A 25,688-nucleotide genomic window follows, 5' to 3' on the forward strand; every position below is an offset into this window, starting at 1 on the left:
TAATATTGTAGAAACGTTTATCTACGCAATGTTCAGTTTTATATAAGGATTATTTTAATTGTGGAAGTATATTATGTGAATAGAATTGATACTAAAGATCATTCAATAACTGAATTAAATTACCTAGCGTATACAGCATCCCTATTATTAATATTACTGTTGATTTGTATATATCAAAGTTTGTCTAAAACGAGGCAATGCTTTCCTGCAAGTACTTGCATAAGGTACAGAACTTCTCTTGTCATTCTTGTTGACTCCCATGACTTACCAAATATTCCTAGTCAGTGAAGAAAGAAAGAAAAAAGCCAAGATCGAGAAAGAATAGTAATAATGACCAAGGAAGAAGCTTTGCCCAGCAAATACGTCTCCATCAATCAGAACTCTCCATTTTTAGGTGCATGAGGACACACCCCACAAGTCTATACAAAGAGTGTCTACTTAGTAATATATTTTCCAGAATTGTAATCCTGTTTTACTTATCTTTAATGAGTTAAATACATAATTATATAATATATATTTATTTAATATTCTCATAAACTCTTATTTACTAAGAATAATATTACATATTGGTAAATTATTTATGATAATTAATAGTACCTGGCAACGATTGTGTCTACTTAGTAATATATTTTCAAAGTTTTAATCCTCTTTTACTTATATTTAATGAGTTAAATACATAATTATATAATAGATATTTATTTAAAATTCTCATAAACTCTTATTTACTAAGAATGATATTATATATTGGTGAATTATTTATGATAAATAATAGTACCTGGCAACGTTCTTGGTTCCGTCAACCCAGGGGTGCCATTCGTACGATAATTATCCTACATGTACGATTATTTTAGGTCCAGTACGATGTACGATACATACCTTAGGTATACACAAATGTGTGTGTTTAATTGAATAATTATACTAAAATATTTTGAAAAGTTGAAAAGTCAATCATGTAACTCCCTAATAATCATATTGAAACTGTGTACGATAATTTTGGTTGAAAAAACGACAATTTTAAGGCTCATGTACGATAATCCAGTCGAAATAATCTGGCAACTCTGCCCTAATGAAATATCAACAACGCAGACGACGCCCAACCGTACATCGAGCAACACCGCTTCAAAAGTTTCCTGTAATATTCGTCTCAAAAATGCAGTCGTTCATTAATGTTTCGCCAGACAGTCATTTCCCAATTCAGAATTTGCCGTATGGAGTCTTTTCGACATGCGAAAATGTAAGTATTGATATTTGTTTTGTGTTTAAACTAAAAGTGATTCCTACTCCAGGATACCGGCATGTATGCATAAGGTCTCCTTACTCAGCATGAATACTGTAACCCAGTATAATGAATAATTTGTAATTTAAATGCTTCTATGTGTTTATTATTAATTAGGGCTTATTATATTGTTGTAATTTTAGTACTGACAGTTCAAAATTGCTCTTGATTTTAATATTAACACCATAAGTTCGTATTAACGAGGTTGAGAGTGACCTTGCCGGCATGTATGCATAAGGTCTCCTTTAGCATGAATACTGTAACCCAGTATAATGAATAATTTATAATTTAAATGCTTCTATGTGTTTATTATTAATTAGGGCTTATTATATTGTTGTAATGTTAGTACTGACAGTTCAAAATTGCTCTTGATTTTAATATTAACACCATAAGTTCGTATTAACGAGGTTGAGAGTGACCTTGGCTTCGTCTATGGCCTTAGGCTGGGGCACCAAATAGCCAGCCAGAAACTGGTTGGAGCCACTTACCATTTATTGTAAGATGCTTATGTAATCACAAGTAACGAATTAATACCCTGTATAACTTATTATGAAGAAAGATCTAATTATTAGTTATTTGTGAAGGCTGTACGGGAAACTGACCTTTCACTCCTAAGGTAGTCTCGACTAGAAGGTAGTCTCGACTAAGATTGTTAAATTATCTTTGATTTCTCACTAGATATATCAACCATATACATATACAACCATATACTATTTTTACTTTTTTTATTGTTTTATGCATTGATTTTACTGGTGCCATTATTTTGGGACCTCTTTGAAATTAAGATGATTTCAAGCTAGAAGTAGAAATTGATGTTAATTATATGGTAATTTAATGTATCACTCATTCACAAACTCTATATTTTCTTTGAGTAGATATCTTATATTTTAGTCATTTATGAACGTAATTACTGTATGGTTGTAAACTTCTCATTTAAGAGTTTTCTACTGCCCCATTTTAAACAAGATTAAGGGTGATCCTGTTGGGTCAATGGATTTTGGGAGTTGGGAAACAAAATATAATTAATTTGTACCAATAGTTATGGTCAGAAATGAATAAAAAAAATTCAAGATTGCAAAATACATGGTTTGTGTATTTTTTCACACACCAAGGCCCGCCTGAACAGACCTTTAGTGTTTGGTGGAGGGCGAGAAATAAACCCCTAAAAGTAAGTAAAGGACGAGAAATTAAAGTTGGAGCAAATGCTTTTTTGTTGACCAGGCGGACATAGTCTTTTTATAGTTTATTTATGACATATTTGTTTTTGATGTTGTTGATAGTTTATTATATGACATGTCTGTTTTGACGTTGTTTCTTATTTTAGAATGATTTATTGTTAATTTGTTCTCTTCATTTATTTATTTCCTTATTTCCTTTCCTTACTGGGCTATTTTTCCCTGTTGGAGCCCCTGGGCTTATAGCATCTTGCTTTTCCAACTAGAGTTGTAGCTTGGATAGTAATAATAATAATAATATGGCAAATGAACTGGGCCTGGTTATATTGATGTGCATAAGGAGTTGTGGCAGGTGGATGTCATATTGAATGAGGAATAATAAAGTATTCTGTTCTTAATGGAAGAATCTACATGAGGAAATAAGAGTTAAGGTACACTTCCTAAGATTTAGTGTATATTATTAGGTGTCATTTTGGTGAGCTTGTTATGAAATGTAGGCTATGAAGTATGAGACTTGAGGGTTTAGTTAGTGACTGTTGAATCTAGAATATTTATGGTTAAAGTTGCCATATCAGTAGGTTTTGAAGGGTGTTACTGGTACTGGTAGAATGGTACATACATACATATACCAAGGCACTTCCCCCAATTTTGGGGGGTAGCCGACATCAACAAGAAACAAAACAAAAAAGGGGACCTCTACTCTCTACGTTCCTCCCAGCCTAACAAGGGACTCAACCGAGTTCAGCTGGTACTGCTAGGGTGCCACAGCCCACCCTGCCACATTATCCACCACAGATGAAGCTTCATAATGCTGAATCCCCTACTGCTGCTACCTCCGCGGTCATCTAAGGCATCGGGGGAAGCAGCAGGGCCTACCGGAACTGCGTCATCGCTCGCCATTCATTCCTATTTCTAGCACGCTCTCTTGCCTCTCTCACATCTATCCTCCTATCACCCAAAGCTTCCTTCACTCCATCCATCCACCCAAACCTTGGCCTTGGTAGTATGGTACTGTACTTTAATACTGTCCGCTGTACTGAGGGATGTTACTGGTAGCCTGGTACTGTACTTTAATACTAGCCACTGTTTCTCCTGTAAATGTGTGTGTGATTCTAATTTTCAGCGAGTAAAATGTATATGGACAACCATGAAAATCATGGTTAATTTTATTGTTGACATTTTGACTTAACTAAATTTCCTTAATTTTATATTCCTATTTTATTTGTTCTTATTTCAGATCCTCTAATGTACTCTTAATTTATATTGTATTTGTGTGTTTTCAGACGTCTCGCCGCATTGGCGTTGCCATCGGCGACCTCATTCTTGACCTGTCGGTAATTGCTCATCTGTTCAGCGGCCCTGTGCTGAGTTCCCATCAAGATGTATTTCGTCAGGTAAGTGATGCTTTATTAAAAAAGAATATGGAGGCATTTATTTAGTTGTGGTTTGATCATTACTAGCATTTGAGCACTTGTCGGTAAAATTAACTACCATACATACATACATACATACATATACCAAAGGCACTTCCCCCAATTTTGGGGGGTAGCCAACATCAACAAGAAAAAAAAAAAAAAAAAAAGGGGACCTCTACTCTCTACGTTCCTCCAGCCTAACCAGGGACTCAGCCGAGTTCAGCTGGTACTGCTAGGGTGCCACAGCCCTACCATGGTAATCCTATTTGCTCTATTCAGTTTTGATAAGTTTCAAAGCACTTTACCATTCTATGGCTATATGAAAAGAAGGGATAAACCACATGTAATTGGGTGTATCAATAAAATCGGGAATGTGGAAGTCCAAGGATGCCCAGGAAAAAGCTGAATGGAATGCCCACTTGAACAGCCTATCTTTAGGGTACCACCATCATAGTTTGCAGAAGTCTTCTTGTAGGGATAGATGATACAGTACTCTAAATGAAATAGAGAGAGGGGTGATGGGATGTGACATAAAAAGTGATTCAATGTTGAATTCGATGATTCTCTCATTTCCTGTATTCCAAAAAAAAAAATTTTTTTTTTTATAGATCAGTGCAATGCTTCTCAACAAATCATTGTGTGATATATGACAGTATCTGCCTGTAAAACTGTAGATCTACAGAAGGTGTGTGAGGGAGAAATTGACTTGCCCAGACTTGTGGTATTTGTGTTCTTAAGTCATGAGGAATATCTTGGTAATATCTCTTTAGAATGCAGTATTAACTAATTATGTATCCATGTCGTATTCCTGTGTAACGCTGCTTTCAGATCATAAACTTATTGCCTAGACTTTTTTTCCACCCTGCCCTTTGTAATCCACTTTTAATACAGTTCCCGGTATTAATATGAAATCTAAAGGTGTGGTGGTGCTATTATAGTATGCTATCTACCGTTGAATTTATATTATAGTATGCTATCTACCACAAAGTATGTTATCTATCGTCAATGTTAAACCTGTTTGATGAGGATTATCAAACAGATTACTTACCATCAGTATGTTATCCTCATTGGACTTGATGATAGTTTAATAATATTTATTGGATGGATAACATGGATGCATAATTATAAGCAGTTTGTAGGTTAGGTTAGGTTGGGTTAGATTAGGTTAGTACATGGATGCATAATTATAAGCAGTTTGTAAGTTAGGTTAGGTTGGGTTGCGTTAGGTTAAGTTGGGTTATCAAGTCAGTAGTGATCCTCCTTATTAGAGGCGGATTAGCAAGTAGACCGTACCCTTAGGGACTGGTGGTGGGTATCATACTATAGTCAGAGAAGGATGGTAGATAGCAAAATCGACGGTAGATAGCATACTATAATAGCACCGGTGTGGTACCTTGGTCTGACGGCCAAGACTTGTTATTTTAATCCGATTTTATTGATACCGTACTCTGTCTTAACATGCAGCATCTTGAACTCCTGATTAACAACTTAATGCATTTGAAAATCATATCTTTGTCAGATTTATAGACAAAAAATAAAAGGAGATAACTTAAGTGAAATAAAATTTTAGTGAAAATGCAATAAGTACTGTATAGAATTTGTGATGTATGGACATAGAATTTAAAGATTTAGAAGCGCTTATTAAAGGCTTTTTAATAATACAAGCCAAAGTTTAGAATAACTTTTTGGTGTAGGATGTCAGTATAGATATGTGGTATAGTTTTGCTGGAACTTAACCCTTTTACCCCCAAAGGACGTACTGGTACGTTTCACAGAAGCCATCCCTTTACCCCCATGGACGTACTGGTACGTCCTTGCAAAAAAATGCTATAAAAATTAGTTTTTCATATTTTTTGATAATTTTTTGAGAAAATTCAGGCATTTTCTAAGAGAATGAGACCAACCTGACCTCTCTATGACAAAAAATAAGGCTGTTAGAGCAATTTAAAAAAAAATATACTGCAAAATGTGCTGGGAAAAAAATAACCCCTTGGGGGTTAAGGGTTGGAAATTTCCAAATACCCCAGGGGTAAAAGGGTTAAGTACCTGATTTCAAGTACTGACTGATTGAATAGCTAAAAGTACCTGATTTCAAGTACTTACTGACTGAATAGTTAAAAGTACCTGATTTCAAGTACTGACTGACTGAATAGCTAAAAGTACCTGATTTCAAGTACTGACTGACTGAATAGCTAAAAGTACCTGATTTCAAGTACTGACTGACTGAATAGCTGAATAGATTGCATTCATAAAGAGCCCTATACAAACTTACAAATGTTAGTAACAATGCAGACTAGAATCGAATACTATTATACTTATTTTCTGCTTTCTTACTTCGTACACTCATACATACAATTGCATACTGTACATTCACTTCTAAAAACTGATTTGCTCGAATAATACTTTTCAAATCTAACCTTTATCCATCTATATACGTTAGGTATTACACCTTTAAAGATTCACTCATAAAATAATGAAAATTTGATGAGAAAACAACATACCATCTACTGTACCTGAATCAAAGAAACTAAGTAGTGTCACCAATTTTTAATCCAGTAAACTTTAATGATAATAAGTTTCACACATTATTTGAAACATATGCTGACACCCTGCAGTAAAACAAATATAACACAAGAAAAGTGAAGAAGAGAGGAATGAGTTCTGGAATGAATTAACTAGGTATGTAGAAGGACTGGGTAGAAGGAATTATGTCGTTGTTATGGGTGACTTAAATGCTAGAGTGGGCGCTGGAGAGGTAGAAGGTGTCATTGGGAAGTATGGCGTACCAGGTGAAAATGAGAGTGGTGAGAGACTGGTAGACATGTGTGTTGAACAAGAGATGGTAATAAGTGCTAGCTTCTTTAAAAAGAAAGATAAAAATAAGTATACATGGGTAAGAGTGGCAAATGGAAGAGTAGTAGAAAGGGCATTAATGGATTATGTGTTGATAACTAAAAGAATATGGATGGGACTATATTCTTGTCATGATACCACAAGATTTTTTTTCCTTCCTTTTAGAAATCTTAATTATACTGGTTATTAGGACTCCAAATACATATAATTTATCTTGCATGGCATCACATTGTTCAAAGTACTGAGTAATATCCTTGCAAGTTCCATATTCAATGTATCGCTTATGTTTTTTATTTCATTTTGATGTCATACTTAACACCTTTAAAAGCCAGCAGAATAAGCTACTATTTAAGAAGATCAATGTAAATATTGCACTAATTGTCCTATATCCTGCCTGACATTTCCTGATGTGTTTGGGCAATGTACAAATAAGTCAACAGTCCCCTCTTGTGACATTAGAATTGCCCCTGTGTGGTAATCTGCTGGACGGAAGTTCAAGACCCTCTCTATCTCGATAGTTTCTTGCAGTGTCTGGAACCTCACCATCCTTTTGAGCTAAGGATGGGTGTTTCGGGGGAAGCTATAGGTCTAGTAGCTGAGTTATCAGAAGCCATTGCCTGACCCTCCCTGGTCCTAGCATGATGCAAAGGGGCTTTGAGTGCTGAGCATATGAATGTATGGTCAGTCTCTAGGACATTGTCCTTTGCCATTCTTGAGTTATCTTTAAGAGCATCTTAAGCTTCCAAGATACCGTTTTACTTACAAATAGATTCTAAAACAAATACACTGTGGTCTCTATATTGATATAAAGGAAATGGAAGGGAAGTCACCCAAAACTTTGTAACAGATCAACTTTCCTGAAAAATGAAGATAGATTTGTGGAAAAGCAGGCAAATTAGAAAAGATTCATATTGTAGATAATTAAAAAAATATACAACTACAATAGGAAAACTATAACAACCTTTTTTTTTTTTTTTTTTTTTTATTTTTTTTTTTTTTTTTTTCATAGTTGGGAAAGAATATCAACCTAAAATTAGACAAAAAGTTTGTTGATCAATGGCCTCAATAGAGTGCAATAATTGAACAATTTTGCATACAAAGAAGTACTAAGAGAATGTATGCCATCCTAGTGTTTTGAGAGCTACTAAATTTTCTCCTCATAACTATATTTTGCAGTATTGCCATTAATTAGGATATATATTAAGTAAACTGTGAGAAAATGGCTGTTATAATTCTTAGGAACTGATACTGGATAGGTTATATTTCCACTTTATTGCCCTAGTAAGCTGCATGACACACTTCTAAAGATTTTAAAGGTCGCGTATAAATGGCAGAGGCAAGCGACAGTGACAATGCCCTAGAGACTGACTGCATATGCATATAACCAGCACCTGAGTCCCCACCCCATCAAGCTAGAATCAGGAAGGGCCAGACAATGGCTGCTGATGACTCGGCAGGTAGACCTCTACGCTCCCCCAAACCATCCTTAGCTCACAAGGATTGCGAGGTTGTAGACACTGCAAGAAACTATTGAGTTTGAGCGGGACTCGAACCCCTATCCAGTGATGACCAAGTAAGAATGTTGCCTATAGGCCACAACCCTGTTGGTTTTAACCCTTTCACCCCAAAGGACGTACCGGTACGTTCTTGCAAAACACTGTTAATTACATATTTTTACATATTTTTGATAATTTTACGAGAAACTTCAGGCATTTTCCAAAAGAATGAGACCAACCTGACCTTTCTAGGACAAAAATTAAGCTTGTTAGAGCAATTTTAAAAAATTATTTAGCAAAATGTGCCCGAAATTTAACCTTATGGGGGGGGGTAAAAGGGTTAACTGACAAAATTCCTTGCAATCTCTAATCTCTATGCCTGCAGCCTACACTAAATCGCTTCATGAGTTTGGGCAGTGCAGCTTGGAAAGAAGCCAGAACAAGACTCCAGGCCCTATTAAGTGCAGATAACCCTTGTCTTCGTGATGATCAAAAGTTAAGGGCTGCGTAAGTTTTAAAATTTTTTTCATGTCTGTGTGAATATGAATTATTTAATTTAATTATAGCTTATTGTTATACCGAGTACAAGTATTTAATTTTTCTTTTTATATAGGGTAGCTTGTAGCGTATTTGTTCACTTTTATTATATGTATAAAGATACAGAATGCAGTTCAGTATGATGTATATCCTCTTCATTAGCTTTTGTGTACAATATTAAGTTATCTTAGAAAAGTGTAATTTTAAAACTAGAAAAAATATAAAAACATGTACTGATGTAATATAGCTGCACAATAGGTTGCAGAATCATAAATTTGCAACATCAGTAATTACTTGAGTTTCATATGAGTTGTTTGAAAATGGCTGGATGTTTTTTTTTCTTCCAGGGCATTTGTTCCTCAAAACTCTGCAACTATGCATCTACCAGCAGAAATAGGGGACTACACTGACTTTTACTCCTCCCTCGATCACGCAACAAATGTGGGAACCATGTTCCGTGGAAAGGAAAATGCTCTCATGCCAAATTGGTAGGTATACTTTTCACAATTTTTATGCTTTCATAAGTCTTAGGTACAGTGTATGTACAGGTGTTACCTTTTCGGTCAGTTAGCGATTGATATCCTGGTGTGACTTCCAATATGTTTATATCAGTTACAGGTGAACAGTTTTAAGAGGGTGAACTGTATAGTAGGCCAGTTGGGGTATTGTTTACGCTACCATTTTGTGGCAATATGGAATTCTGAGAGCAAATGGAACCTTCGGGAGCATTTACTCATTGTGAGCCTAGTGTGACTGTACCTCTTGTTTCATTAGTTGGAGGTGAGAAGCCCTATCACTGGTCTTTAGCCCTGTATGGTATGCCGATATGGATATTGTATACTATACTCCTCGTGCTGTTACAGAGCTTAGCCATTGGAGCTCGCACAACAACTGGTATCTGTGGGGTAGGTTAGTGATTGGGAGCTTATGGTAACAGGTACCGCTGTTCAACTTCAAGCCACTACAGAGTTTTCTCACCGACTGCTACCTTCAGGGTTGGTCAGCAAGGTAAGTCCGGTACAATTGTAACCTCTTGTTGGACAGCTATTAGGTGATTAGTCCTTCTGGAGCAAACAATAACTCCTAGGTGATTGAACGTAAGGATACTACTGTACACTGTTGCGTTAATCTATCCTTGTCCTCTTTCTCTTCTTCCCCGTCTGATCCTGATAAATCTTCTCCCAAAAAGTAGTAGTAGTCCAGGAAAGCCTGTCATAAAAGGTTCCTTAGGACTTTACATGGCACCACCACTTGTCAGTGGTTTTCACTTCCCGTCTGTCCACATTCCGGAGCCGAGGGCTTGGTGTTAGGTTAACCATCATGGTAGCCACGCTGAACATATCGTTCTGCAGCCTATAGCCGAGACCTTGGTGACTGACTTGACTTTCCCAGTATCCAGGCTAGCTAGAGATGCTTTATTTGGCCAGGTGTTGAAGAACTTGGGTCCCCTTCTACACCTTTCCTGCTTGGAAGGGGGAGTACTGCTCCTATCTCTATTGAGAATACTTTTGGTGAATTTAGAAGATGGCATCTCTTGAATGTCTTTGAATGTCTTTTTGGGCTTGTTCATAGCTTGCAGCCGTGGGTCGGTGGTTGAGGGGCCACAGTCCTCTGTTCATGAGCACAGAACTGTGGTTTACTTTTCCACCATGATCAACAGAGGAAATGTACAGGGTACCTCTTCTGTTTTCTTTTTCACAAAGTATTTTGGTCTGTTTGAAAGTGGAGATACCATCATATCCAAGTACTGAGCCTGACTGCTAACATGATAACACCCATTCACCAGAGGAAGGGTACACTCAAATGTTCTTGCTCTCATGGTGCCAGGGATTGGTTCTCATCATACATACATATACCAAAGGCACTTCCCCCAATTTTGGGGGGTAGCCGACATCAACAAGAAACAAACAAAAAAGGGGACCTCTACTCTCTACGTTCCTCCAGCCTAACCAGGGACTCAGCCGAGTTCAGCTGGTACTGCTAGGGTGCCACAGCCTAACCTCCCACATTTCCACCACAGATGAAGCTTCATACTGCTGAGTCCCCTACTGCTGCTACCTCCACGGTCATCTAAGGCACCGGAGGAAGCAGCAGGGCCTGTCTGAGAACCAGGGATTGGTTCTCAGACATGGAAATGAAAATGTTCATGGTCCGAATCTATTTGCATTTGAGTGTTCGTAATCTAGGGAGAGAGAACATACCCAAAACAGATTTATGGGAACATTATCTCTAGCCTTAAGATACTGTCAATTGATCGATGGTTGGTCACATTAGAACCTTCGGGCTTTAAAAATCGGATAGATGCTGGACTCATCTGCTGCTCAGGAGGGGCATATTGAGTTAGTTCTGGAAAGAGATGGTGTATATCAGTACTGTACTCCTTTCACGGTGTGGTATCGCTCAAGGGAGACTGTGACCAAGCCTAAGGGGAGACTGTTTATTGGCTCTAGTTTGAGGGTGCTCCCAGCAATAACTGTCAGTCGCTTCTCCACTCGTTTTTGCCCCTTCAAAGCTCAGTCCAGGAGGGATGTTTGGTGGGAGAAGGGGTGTAGTGATGCAAAAGGTTCCCTGATTTCAGTAGGGGAATGTCATACCTTGCAGATTCCCTCTCTCTTCCATCCAAATCAGTTCCATACTTACTTTTCAGGATCCATTCTTGGACATGCATCAGAGGTAGAACGATCCTGAATTTTATGGACTTCTCCAATCCTTCCCCAAAGGCTTCCCAAGAGTTGTCGTAGGGACTAGCACAAGTCCGGAGTTCTCTCAACTAAATCAATACCTGTCAAGCTATGTTTAGTTGGAACCTTTGCTCCATACTAAGCCTCCAGAGAGGAAGACCTCATATTTTTGGTGACTTGGGGAACTTCAGGCTTTCAGTCATAACAAAAGAATCTCTTCGTTCTTCAAACGTTTGTGCAAGCCACCATATGAGTGTTTATGCTTAAAAGCAAATAGCAACTACAGCAGCATAGTGAGAAGGTAATCCACGAGAAAAAAGTTCCATGGGAATTCTAGGCAGCTGTCTTCTTCAGGAGGGAGTGTCAGGTGTCACTTGATGACAGTTACTTTAGGATACAAATCCATACCAGTAGCAGGTAACAGTCCTTCCAGGTATGATTAGCCACACCATCCTGGTAGAGTGAAACATGTTTCTTCGCCTTCCTGGTCCCTTCCATGGGGGACACTGGGCTGATCCCAAGAAGTGGGTAGATCCCAGTAGATAGAGACGACTGTAAGGTTTTTAGAGAGTTTCTCTCTGGCCAGAGCACTTTCCAGCAGATCACAGACTTTTTCACCTGCTTCTGCAGAAGAAGCATGTCGGTCGAGTTTGGATCCCTCCTTGGGGTAACAATTCACACTTGAACAAGCTTTGTGCGGTCATGGTCTTTATCCTCAGGGCATAGGCACATGCACTTCATGCTAACCTGAGGTGAGCATCATTAAGTCTTTTCCCCCCGAGTCTTTCTCTCTCTTCTCTGCATTGGCAAGAAAATTGGAAAAATGGAGGCTTCCTCCTCAGGGGATTGGTCCATGCTTGACGGGAACTTTAAGCAGTCTTTCCTATCGCGGATTGTGTGACAAAGACCCAGTACCAGTCGATCTCAAACACCAGCTTGGGACCTTCAAAGTCTTATCTCTGTGTTTGCTGACTGGTGTCACACCAGAGCATTGTAGTGCTACTTGAAGAAGACTTGATACCACTTGTGCAAGTCTTGCATTCTTTTCATTAGCCCCCCCAGCAAGAAAAAGAGAAAAGTGTCCAGACTCTGTTCCATCTGGCTTTTCGAGGCTGTTTGCAGGTGGGACTTTGGTTTGTGCCTGCCTTATTTGTAACGTCTCTGCCTGGTGATCACCATACAGAGGTTCGAGTCCCACTCAAACTCTAGTTCCTTTAGTGTCCGCATCTTAACCATTCTTGTGAGCCTGGGGATGGGGTATTTGGGGGAGTCTATAGGGGTACCTGATGAGTCAAGAGCCATTTCCTGGCTCTCCCTGGTCCTAGCTTGGGTGGAGAGAGGGCTTTGATGCTAATAATATGATATATGGTCAGTCTCTAGGGTATTGTCCTACTTGCTAGGGCAATTTCGCTGTCCCTTGCCTCTGCCATTTGTTACCGCCTTTAAACTTTTAAAGAGCTAGCAAATCTAGCTCTACAAGTAGACTTCCAGGTTACCTATTGGAGCACCTTTGTTTTTCTATACCTTACTGACATAGCCCACACACCCTAGAATCCATTTTTCTTGGATCCTGAGATGTCTGCTTTGTGGTTGGGTATCACTCCCAGCTCCCTCAAGAGACTTAGCATGCATCCCTTCAAAGGTAACGTGGTCAGTATAAGTCTCAAGAAGTATAATGACTGGTTCTTCTACCTCTTTCTTGTTCCTCACTCGAGGAGGTACAGCACAACAGTTACATCTTGGTCTGATGGTAGCGAGTTGCACATGGAGTACCTTTCTCACAGACTACATTCCAAGAAACGACTCCTCCATTTTTCGAAGCCAAAGGGGAGAATGGGTTACTCTCTTAAACATTTCTCTTGAAGTTCCCGGTTTGACATTACTGATGCCATGATCCTTTTGGTAGGTAGGTAGGTTTTCTGAGTTCCATTACTTGCTTCCTTTCAAGCGGGTAGTGGCTGAGGTCTCAACAGCTTGTACATCCCTATGATAAACTGATAGGTTGTTGGAGTCCCCTTCCTCATTCTCTAATTGGAACAGGAGGGATGATTTGTATTGGAAAGAAAAGAATCTTCCAGTTTGGTTCTTGGGGTCTTCCAATTATAATTGATTTCTCCTGTAAAGGATGAGAGGTTTATTTATGCATAGAAACAAATAACAATAACAAAGTTTAAAGGGAATTTGTATCTTGTAGCTACGCAAACCTTAATCCTTGAAATTATATTATCCCCTCTGTCATCAGCCTGTTCTACAACAGACAATGGGTAAGACTTCCTTTGTGTTACCTTTCATTGACAAACTACCTATTGTAGTTAACAATGCAATGGCTGTTAACAGATAAAAAAAATCTTATTTCAAAGGATTTTATAAATATGAATAATACACATTACTCTTAACATTTTGTTATATTTATTTAATACTTTTTAATAGTGAAATCTAATTTACTGCATGGCAGATCTGTGTGTTAAGTACTCACCAAGGATTATAATTTTGATAATTTTTTTTGAAGAAAATGGGTTATTTTAAATAGTTGTTATGCTTGAGATTTATCTTTTTATTATTATTATTATTATTATTATTATTATTATTACTATCCAAGCTACAACCCTAATTGGAAAAGCAAGATGCTATAAGCCCAGGGGCTCCAACAGGGAAAAATAGCCCAGTGAGGAAAGGAAATAAGGAAATAAATAAATGAAGAGAACAAATTAACAATAAATCATTCTAAAAACAGTAACAACGTCAAAACAGACATGTCATATATAAACTATTAACAACATCAAAAACAAATATGACATAAATGAACTATAAAAGACTCATGTCCGCCTGGTCAACAAAAAAGCATTTGCTCCAACTTTGAACTTTTGAAGTTCTACTGATTCAACCACCCGATTAGGAAGATCATTCCACAACTTGGTAACAGCTGGAATAAAACTTCTAGAGTACTGCATGTATTTAGGTTTCTACTTGTTTTAGAATGTAAAATGGTTGAAAATGAGATCTCCCATCTTTTTTTTTCTGTGTTCAAGCCCGATACTACTCATTGATTTTAGTTTAACTTTAGGATGTCATTGAATATTAAGGGTGAAATAATTGAGGTTTTGAAATCATGTGAAAGATTTGTCTTGTGTGTTTTTTTAATGGCAGACTAAGAGACTTATCTCCTAATAACGACGGTAATTCTTTTAGTTTGTATATTAACCCTTTTACCCTCAAAGGACGTACTGGTACGTTTCACAAAAGCCATCCCTTTACCCCCATGGACGTACCGGTACGTCCTTGCAAAAAAATGCTATAAAATTTTTTTTTTCATATTTTTGATAATTTTTTGAGAAAATTCAGGCATTTTCCAAGAGAATGAGACCAACCTGACCTATCTATGACAAAAATTAAGGCTGTTAGAGCAATTTAAAAAGAATATATACTGCAAAATGTGCTGGGAAAAAAATAACCCCCTGGGGATTAAGGGCTGGAAATTTCCAAATAGCCTGGGAGTAAAAGGGTCAAAGGAAGAGAGACATTGAAGTCTCATCACACTTCAATGTTAGTGACTCTTCTTGAATATTACAAACTCCTGAAGACTGGTGTAAGGTGTTTATATAGAGCATTTTTGCTGTTTAGATGAGAATGGTATTTCAGTTGTCACTTAACCCTTTAACCCCCAGGCTATTTGGAAATTTCCGACCCTTAACCCCCAGGGGGTTATTTTTTTTCCCAGCACATATTGCAGTATATTTTCTTTAAATTGCTCTAACAGCCTTAATTTTTGTCATAGAGAGGTCAGGTTGGTCTCATTCTCTTGGAAAATGCCTGAATTTTCTCAAAAAATTATCAAAAATATGAAAAAAAAAAATTTTATAGCATTTTTTTGCAAGGACGTACCGGTACGTCCATGGGGGTAAAGGGATGGCTTTTGTGAAACGTACCAGTACGTCCTTTGGGGGTAAAAGGGTTAAGACAGGTCTTGTTTTGTTATCAGTTCAGCATTTCACAGCATCTTTCAACAATTGTTTAGTGGCCATGTCATCAGATAGGAGCTTTTTTGTTATCTACTCATCATCATCATCTCCTCCTACGCCTATTGACGCAAAAGGTCTCGGTTAGATTTCGCCAGTCGTCTCTATCTTGAGCTTTTAATTCAATACTTCTCCATTCATCATCTACTTCGCGCTTCATAGTCCTCAGCCATGTAAGTCTGGGTCTTCCAACTCTTATAGTGCCTTGTGGAGCCCAGCTGAACATTTTCTACTACAAAAAGTTAAATGAAAAGTCACCTCAGAATGTCAACTTGAGTTTTGAGAGGTGTGCACTTATTATTAAGACCAGATTTTAACCAAACCATGTATATACTGTAGTGGGAGGTTGGGCTGTGGCACCCTAGCAGTACCAGCTGAACTCGGTTGAGTTCCTGATTAGGCTGAAGGAACATAGAGAGTAGAGGTCCCCTTTTTGTTTTGTGTCATTGTTGGTGTCGGCTACCCCCCAAAATTGGGGGAAGTGCCTTGGTATATCGATATGGATGTACTGTTGTCAGATTTATCGACTTTTTGGCCGACATGAAATATATGTTCTGTAATACAAGTTAAAAACTGGAATAGGTTTAAAGTTGTGCAACCATGTGGAGTGATAGTGTACCAACCGTGTTTCACACAATTTTACATAATTCCTTTTGTATATATTATGCTTGTATCTTCGCTCTTCCCTCGCACTAAAACGAACATGAAAATTCATGTCTGGTTTTTCCTCTGTGATATTGTCTGTCTTGTGAACTTGTCATGTCCTGTTGCCTTGAGGTTTTGTATATAAGGAGAGTGTTCCACAGTAATATAACTCAGTCGTTTCCAATCTGCCTTTGAGTTCACACCCTTACTCGGCACCGTCACAATAGCATAACATAGGGATGAAGACTTTAATGGCAAAACCAGTGCAGCCTTGGAGAAAAATAAGCTTAGGTCAGTAATGTATTGTTGCTTTCACATGGAGCAAAAGTTTGTCCACAAAAGCACTTGATGTGAAGCTGTCAGTCAGGTTTGACTGTTCAATTGTGCAATGCTTAATATGAAAGGGTTATGTAAAGCACAAGGTAGTCATCAAAGGGTTGTGGTGGCCGATGTGGTAACGTCCCCAATTTATGAACTGCAAACTGGGGTTCGAGTCCCGCTCAAACTTGTTAGTTCCTTTGGTTGCTGTAACCTCACCATCCTTGTGAGCTAAGGAAGGAGTGTTTGGTGATACCCATAGGTCTATCTGTTGAGTCATCAGCAGCCATTGCCTGGCCCTCCTTGGTCCTAGTTTGGGTGGAGAGATTTTGGTCGCTGATCTAATGTATATATGGCCAGTCTCTAGGGCATTGTCCTGGTCGATAGGGTAGTGTCACTGTCCCTTGCCTCTGCCATTCATGAGCGACCTTTAATGGGTAAAATTGAATTTATTTTGTGAAGGTTGTTGGATCTCGATAAATGTTTGGTGAAATGCCAAACATTTAAGTTCAATGTACAATCATCATCATCATCATTTCAGCCTTCAAAAGTCCTTTGTTGGATGTAGGCCTTCCCCAGGTTTCTCCACAGACTTCTATTGCAAGCTATTCTGTGCCACTGTTGCTTATGTTGGTCTAAGTCATCTCGCCAGCGGGTTTTTTGTCTTCCTCGGTTTCTTGTGTATCCTCGGGGTGTCCAGAAGGTTGTTCTTGATGTCCATCGGTTGTCTGTCATCCTGGCAATGTGCCCTGCCCAGTTCCATTTGAGCTTGCTAATGGTTTCAAGGATATCCATTACTTTAGTTTTTTGACGTATCCAATGTACAATAGTTCTGTAAATTTCAGTTTGAGTATGAAAGAAGAGTTTGTAATTTGTACACTGTCTTGTAAATTACTGATTATGTGGAATAAGCAGCAATTTTTTCTTTTTTCAGGAAATACCTGCCTGTTGGTTATCATGGTAGAGCATCAAGCGTTGTCGTTTCGGGGACCCCCATTCGTCGACCCAACGGGCAGACTCGTCCCAAGGATGATGAACCCCCAACGTTCGGTCCTTGTCGTCTGATGGACTTTGAACTTGAGATGGCTTTCTTTGTTGGTCCAGGAAACAAGCTAGGAGAGCCAATTTCCATCGATACTGCTCAAGACCACATTTTTGGAATGGTTCTCATGAATGACTGGAGTGGTTAGTAGAAACTGTTGAGTTTTACTCTAGTAACGACTATTCTTTACAGCATCATGGTGTTCAAGCTGCGTTGCTCTCTGTTTTTGGTTTTCATTATTTTATGTTAGCAGCAGTAAGGGAGTCAGCAGTATGAAGCTTCATCTGTGGTGGAAATGTGGGAGGTTGGGCTGTGGCACCCTAGCAGTACCAGCTGAACTCGGTTGAGTCCCTGATTAGGCTGAAGGAACATAGAGAGTAGAGGTCCCCCTTTTTTTTTTTTTTTTTCATTGTTGGTGTCGGCTACCTCCCAAAATTGGGGGAAGTGCCTTGGTATATGGATGGATGTTTCTTCCCACCTGACTTTCCAACTTTATTTCCTACTCCAGATCTCATCTCCCATTCAAGGACAAGGCATAAAGATTACTCTGTTTAAACTTTTCTTAGAATGCCTTAACCCTTTTACCCCCAAAGGACGTACTGGTACGTTTCACATAAGCCATCCCTTTACCCCCATGGATGTACCGGTACGTCCTTGCAAAAAAATGCTATAAAAATTATTTTTTTCATATTTTTGATAATTTTTTGAAAAAATTCAGGCATTTTCCAAGAGAATGAGACCAACTTGACCTCTCTATGACAAAAATTAAGGCTGTTAGAGCAATTTAAAGAATATATGCTGCAAAATGTGCTGGGAAAAAAATAACCCCTTGGGGGTTAAGGGCTGGAAATTTCCAAATAGCCTGGGGGTTAAAGGGTTAATAACAAAGAATGATTAATGTTCGTGAAAGTGTAAAATTTATAGTTGATAATTCTTTTCGTTTTCTTTTACCAGCAATAAATTAACTATTTTGTCATTTTTTTAATTCAGGAGAAAGCTTAAATCAATGCTGTATTTGAAGGCTTTAAAAAGCTATTAGCACTGTTTGATACCTCTATGAGTAAGATAACAGTATTAGGAAGATAAAATTTAGTTTAAATTGAGTTCAAAGTGAATGGTTGCTATGGAAATTAAAAATAGAAATGAGAGAGTAAGAAAAGATTAAGGATAATCTTTTTAACATTCTTAATTGCTTTGTCTTGCAAAATGCTCCATGCTACATATCTAAAATATTTACATATGTTTTTAGAAAATACTGTATACAGCTTTACCAATGACTGATATACTGTAAGTAGATTTGTTATTTTTCAAGTACAGAATTAGTTTAGGAAATTTTAGCGAACAATTTTTTTGTCCTAAGTGGTGCTTCTATCTTTCGTTGACCGTATATTGCTCTGGGCAGAGTTCTAGTTTGTTTGTACCTTGTGCAATTTACATTTCATGTTTTCCGCAGCTCGAGATATTCAGAAGTGGGAATATGTACCTCTTGGACCCTTCCTGGCAAAGAACATGGGCACCAGCATCTCTCCCTGGGTCGTCACAATGGAGGCCCTTGCACCGTTTGTGGTTGACAACTACGCGCAGGATCCCAAACCCTTCCCTTACTTGCAACACACTGACAAGTACACTTATGATATCAACTTGGAAGTTGGTATTAAACGTAAGTCCTCAGATGCATGTACACTTATTTACTAATTTTTATACTTTTTAACCCTTTTACCCCCAAAGGACGTACTGGTACGTTTCACAAAAGCTATCCCTTTACCCCCATGGACGTACCGGTACGTCCTTGCAAAAAAATGCTATAAAAATTTTTTTTTTCATATTTTTGATAATTTTTTGAAAAAATTCAGGCATTTTCCAAGAGAATGAGACCAACCTGACCTCTCTATGACAAAAATTAAGGCTGTTAGAGCAATTAAAAAAAAAATATATTGCAAAATGTGCTGGGAAAAAAATAACCCCCTGGGGGTTAAGGGTTGGAAATTTCCAAATAGGCTGGGGGTTAAAGGGCTAAGTAAACTATCTTCAAGAATTTTTATCATTGGTTGATTATTTTTTATTAGTATATCTGCTATTATGTAATGTGAAATTGAAGTGGCCTTGTTTGTGGGGTATGCAAATTCTAGAATTTAAGTACAGCTTGAAGGTTGAATATGGATGGAGAAACATGTTTGTAGTTAGGGATATATTTAACCATATTTGCTTGGCAGCAAACTACCTTATGTAATAGTCATACAGTAATTTAAGCATATGGTTTTATTCTGCGGGAAATTCAGTGACTTAGAATTACTGTATAATATGCAATCAATACAGGAAAGCTAATTGAAATTTAAACTTGTGATTATTTTGAACTTGTTTGAAATTTCGCTAAATATTTTGGGAAAATTTAAATGGTATACCTTTTTTTTTTGTATATATTACTTTATAGATATTTTATGATTTTATTCATGTTCTTATTCTCAAAGTTTTGGATCATAAAGGAAGAGCTGCTCTTTTCATATGCAATCCAGCTATGTCTCAGCAGAGTAGATAGTCTCGAGTCAACATTTACTTGATGCATAAACGTCTAACGTAGAAATCTTTCAAGCATGAGATCTGACGCATTGAGACAGTTATTCGGAGATCTTCCCACATTTCGAGATTTGACCAGATGCTAAATCTCGTGTAATAGAGCTATTTGTAGAAGCCCCAAGAGGACACATCATGCTTGCACAGTCGTTGGTAAGGATCATCTCCAACCACTGTGTGGTTCGAGTTCCATTTGCTTTCCGTAAGCTGAGGCACTTCGTGCCCCTTAGCCTCAGATAGCATGAGAATCAGAAGCAGTTCAGTCATTGAAGGAAGCCAGACAATGCTTGTTCATCCCTTCTTCCTTTACAGGGGATCTCCCCGTTCCATTCTTGGACTGGCTGGCGAATATCTTAGGAAATTTTTCGAAAAGAATAAACCATACTGCACCCTACTTAGTCCAATATAAAGGCTGAGATCTTCAAGACATAGTCTACGATTAAAAGATCTTTCCACTTATTTATGGGTTGTCAGCAAGACTTCTCTTCTTGACAGAAAGGCTAGTTCCTCAAGGGCAGCTCTACAGCGATAACTCCAGTAGTTTCAGAAGTGATACTAGTCAGCCATCAAAATTTCTAATACCTTCTGGTTTTATCGGAGCAGGAATACTAGACAATCTACCTCAGTAGCGGCATGATGATCCTCATTGCGAGTACTCCTCTCCTCCTGGTCTCTCAGATGTATCTAGTGAGGGATGGGCACCTTCCTAATTATTCTAACCTTTTCACAGATATACATTCATACATATACCAAGGCACTTCCCCCAATTTTGGGGAGTAGCCGACATCAACAAAGAAACAAAAACAAAAAGGGGACCTCTACTCTCTACGTTCCTCCCAGCCTAACAAGGGACTCAACCGAGTTCAGCTGGTACTGCTAGGGTGCCACAGCCCACCCTCCCACATTATCCACCACAGATGAAGCTTCATAATGCTGAATCCCCTACTGCTGCTACCTCCGCGGTCATCTAAGGCATCGGAGGCAGCAGCAGGGCCTACTGGAACTGCGTCACAATCGCTCGCCATTCATTCCTATTTATAGCACGCTCTCTTGCCTCGCTCACGGATATGATGCACAATAAAGGGATTTTGATGAAGGAAAAATCTATTTCTGGGGAGAGACCTGTGGCGCCCGGTGAAATGTCCCCAGAGACACATGTTCTTCAAGAAGAAGCAGAGGTTTAGTCCTTACAAGACTGCCCGGGGTACCTCGTCCCCACGGTCTTCCGCTGCCTCGACTTCTCGACAACAGGCGCCCCCTCAGCAGGTGGTCTACCTCGCTGCTCCCCCTGGTACACAGCCCAACCCCTCTTGGATGTCCTCTCCTGCATACAACCCTGCCTACGAATCCTCCGGTTCCTTTCGTGGATACCAGAGAGGGAGCCTACCGGAAATGCCTGCAGCTTGGCTACTAAGTAATCTCTCCAAAGGAGTTTGATAAAGCATTCAGGAGTGTAGAGGAATTGCAACGCTTGTGTTCGTCACTAACGTCAACAGAGCACTTTTCACAGACCCTTGACAAGCAGTGGCACTCATGGGAAATCAACAACACCACAGAGCCATATGCAAGATTCATTCAGGTATGAGGGCTTTTCAAGAGGACTCATCGAGTTGATAGGTACTTGGTGTAAGGGGAAATTGTGATCCCTACATGATGGAAAGTCCTCTTTTCAATTTAGGTTTGCATCATTGCTTGAACGGCTCTGCTTTCAGTTGGGTAAGAAGTTCCCAGTATTTTTCCTCAGTCCCCTGTCTGTCTACAGCATTCAAGGATCCTTTTAGATATCCCTAGGAAGTGTAGATGCTTCCTCCTTTCTTTCAGTTTTCCTGTATTGCCAATTACTACTCCTCATCAGCCAGTTGACAATATAAATGCTCAACATGACCCTAATCGCTCCCAAGATGCCACATACAAAAGGGCTAAGGATCAGCTGTTTTCTATTTTCCTTTGTCAAGGAAATGTCTCAGTCTTTTTGGTGAAGGATGCCAATCCTCCCTCAATCCAAGCTTTCAACTAGGTCTTGGGTCTGGACTACTTGCAAGAATCGACAGGACTCCTAAGGAGTTACTATGAAGCTGTAGTTGTAGCTGTATGGAATACTTGCGAGTTCACAGTTCTCTCAAGCAATCCCCCTCAAGCCCATGGTATGAGTGGTAAATATGACTTTGACCCTCGAGTCTTTCCTCTACTAGTCTAGCCCTGAAAAGGCAAGTGGGGAAATAGCATAGAAGATCCACATCACCTTGTTTCAGGAGTACATGGCCAGGACCTAGAATCCATCCATCCACAACCTCAAGTCGTTTTTCATTGCTTCTCTACATAGGGACCAGGATACATGTAACTTGCCTTCCCCTCCTAGGAAGACACTAAGACTCTTCCTTCACCAATGGAAGGAATAATAGAAGATATCCTTGAACGGTTTCTTTCTGGCTTCGTGGTATGTTCGAACATGGTTTCTCAGCTTTCAGGAAGAACCTGTTATAAGGCTCATTTCTTGTAGTCTAGTAGTGACAGACCTCTTAAGCTGCCCAATACCTCTGGAGTACCCACTTGTCTCTGGATACTCCATCCCGGAACTGATGGTTGGGGCGCAGTAGATTGTGTAGCAAACTGAACTCCTTCACGGGACAAGAAACATCTCATTTATAATAGCGGTGATGACATAAGGCAAGGAGGAGAGGTAAGAATAACTGACCTTTTTACTACTTTTTTCTTCCCCTACCTTAGGGTGGAGCAATCACACTATTATTTGCTAGAACATGAGTTAGATGCAGGTGAGCCACATGGTCAAGCAACTTTTTATAACAATAAGGCTGTTTAGATGTATCCCTCCCAGACGAAGAGGAAGATGGACAGATGTATGCACCCATTTTTTTCATAATGACCATACATTTTCATAACATAGCCTTCATGGATATAGTTGTTAGTGGGCTGAAAGGAGCCATTACCTTTGCTACCATATAGGGCCAAACTGCTTTGACATTTTTCAGAAAAGTAAACCACCCGGTTAATTATAAGGACTTCCTCCCTCCTTAGTACAAGTCTTGTATTAAGAGATTTGCATTCACGTAGAAACAAATCACAATTTTTATTAGTATGGAGTTTTCCTTACCATATGGAACTTAATCCTTTTAAGTTACACTTCCCGCTTCAACCACTTTGCAAGTCTTGTGTTTAAGGTCGAAGTGGTAGCTTAACTCGGTGGCCTGTCGTGTGGGCTGGTCTTCCATGCCACCCGCCAGTAACTACTGCCACATCGTTAAAGTTTTAACAGCCGTATCTAGTTTTGCTGAAATCATACTCCTTTTATTTGGGATTGTGATGGCATAGTGGAAACGTCCCTGCCAGGTGATCATCCGACTGGGATTTGAGTCCCACTCGAGCTTGATAGTTTCTTGTAGTGTCTGCAACTTCACCATTCTTTTGAGCTAAAGATGCATGGTTTGGGGGAGCCTGTAGGTCTACCTGCTGAGTCATCAGCAGCCATTGCCTGGCCCTCCTTGGTTGTAACTTGGGTGAAGAGTGACCTGGGCTCTAATCATATGCGTATATGGTCAGTCTCTAGGACAATGTCGCTGTTCCTTGCCTCTGCCATTCGTGAGTGATTTAAAAAAAATAAAAGTATTCAGATTTGCATAGTTAAAAAGATACAAATTAATTAAGAATTTATTTTTTTTAGTTTTTAGTGACTTTAAAAGGAAATTCTCTTTCCAGCTGAGGGCAGCGAACATCTTGGTGTAGTGTGTCGCAGTAACTTCAGGTACATGTACTGGACGTTGAAACAGCAGCTAGCCCATCACACAGTCACTGGTTGCAATGTTCGTCCAGGAGATCTTTTGGCCTCTGGAACCATATCTGGCCCGGTGAGTGATATATATTTATATAGTTGTGCTCTGCATTTTATATTCCCAACTTGAATTGTGTAAAAAATATATTTTACATATGTTTTATCCTGCTGTCTCACAGGATTTTTTATACAGGAGAGGGGGTTCCCAGCCCCCTCGTCCCGTCCCTTATAGTCGCCTCTTACGACACGCAGGGATAACGTTGGCGCTATTCTAATTGTTTTATGCCCCCGCGGCCACAGGCTGGAGGAACGTAGAGAGTAGAGGTCCCCTTTTTTGTTTTGTTTCTTGTTGATGCGGGCTACCCCCCAAAATTGGGGGAAGTGCCTTTGGTATATGTATGTATGATGTTTTATCCTTGTGTTCTCCATAATGAATTACTGATTTGTTTCTTTCAACAGAATGAAGAATCTTTTGGCTCAATGCTTGAACTTTCATGGCGTGGGAGCAAAACTGTGGACATTGGTAACAATGCTACTCGCAAATTCATCCAGGATGGCGATGAAGTCGTCATAGATGGGTATTGTCAAGGAAGTGGTTATAGAGTTGGTTTTGGACAGTGCACTGGGAAAGTTCTTCCAGCCCATGCTGTTTAGTATAGTAAGATCTCGCCTTAGGACTTCAAGGTTGTGAATGATTCGCAATAAGATAAGTGATAAATATACTGTACTTTATATCGAACTGCATTTTTAAACAAACTGGTGTTATTTAGCCATGTGTGGTGATTTCTAGATTCTCATTTGATAGAATATTTTTGTATAATGCAGAGTAGCTGAAAATATTTTATAAAAAGTTTGTGACAGATTATAGAAAGTATTTTGTAAAAGGAAATATTTTTATAGCTTTCCCACACATCTTATCGTTAGTCTAATAGAGTATATATCATGGTTTATTTAGAAGTGATTTGTAAATTTTCCTAGTGTTTTCCCCCAATAATTTCTATAGACTAGAAGTTTTTCTATCTTTGTAAGGATCAGTTTGGTTTTGAGCAAGTACTAGGTATTGCAGTTATCTTTTGATTGGAATATAGTACTTTGTTTGGAAATAAATAGAGAAATTATATACATTGTGTTTAAGTACCTTTTAGAATATGGATTGGCAACCCAACCTAACTAAGGCCTGGAGAAAGAACAGTGGGGGAAGCAGAAAGTGTTATATCTGGTTAGTAGAAGGACTCGGGAATCTTGAAAATTGTTGATTTTCATCAAGTAAATTTAAAATGCCTGAAAAGACAGAAGTTTGTTGAGCAAGGGCTAAGTCAAGAAAAAAAAGGACCCTTTGTTCTTAGAGAAAAAAAAAAATTGATGAAAAAGGTAAGTGGTCAAATGAATTGTCTTTGATACAATTATATTTTTAACCCTTCTACCCCCAATGGATGTACTGGTACGTTTCACAAAACTCATTTCTTAACCCCCATGGACGTAGTGGTACGTCCTTGCAAAAAACTGCTATTTGCATTTTTTTTGCATATTTTTTATAACTTTATGAGAAACTTCAGGCATTTTCCAAAATAATGAGACCAACCTGACCTCTCTATGATGAAAATTAACCCTGTCAGTGCAATCTAAAAAAAAATATTGCAAAACGTGCTTGAAAAAGAAAAACGCCTGGTGGTTAAGGGTTGGAAAGTTCCAAATAGCATTGGGGGTAAAAGGGTTAAGAGACAAGTACCCTGATGGAAGTGATCTTTACTAAGGAGTAGTTTAGTGTTATCACAGATTACAAAGATGAAGAAAAGAAATTAACTTCTACTGGCAACCCATCAAAAATGATGGCTAAGTATAGTTATGCATGAACACACACACACCCTCTTTGCCA

The 25,688-nt window shown here is 38.8% G+C and overlaps 1 protein-coding gene across 1 annotated transcript; it reads left to right on the top strand.

Moving 5' to 3' along the window:
• The first annotated feature begins 1,087 nt into the window (after positions 1-1,087).
• On the top strand, positions 1,088-24,932 carry Faa (fumarylacetoacetase). The gene is made up of 8 exons (XM_068352728.1): positions 1,088-1,234; positions 3,735-3,845; positions 8,601-8,722; positions 9,100-9,240; positions 17,347-17,597; positions 18,908-19,114; positions 23,740-23,888; positions 24,272-24,932. The coding sequence occupies exons 1-8, from the start codon at positions 1,151-1,153 to the stop codon at positions 24,464-24,466; spliced, it is 1,260 nt and encodes a 419-aa protein (XP_068208829.1). The 5' UTR covers positions 1,088-1,150; the 3' UTR covers positions 24,467-24,932.
• Positions 24,933-25,688: the final 756 nt, after the last annotated feature.

The sequence above is a fragment of the Palaemon carinicauda genome, chromosome 29 (assembly GCF_036898095.1).
Source record: "Palaemon carinicauda isolate YSFRI2023 chromosome 29, ASM3689809v2, whole genome shotgun sequence".
NCBI classification, from domain to species: domain Eukaryota; kingdom Metazoa; phylum Arthropoda; class Malacostraca; order Decapoda; family Palaemonidae; genus Palaemon; species Palaemon carinicauda.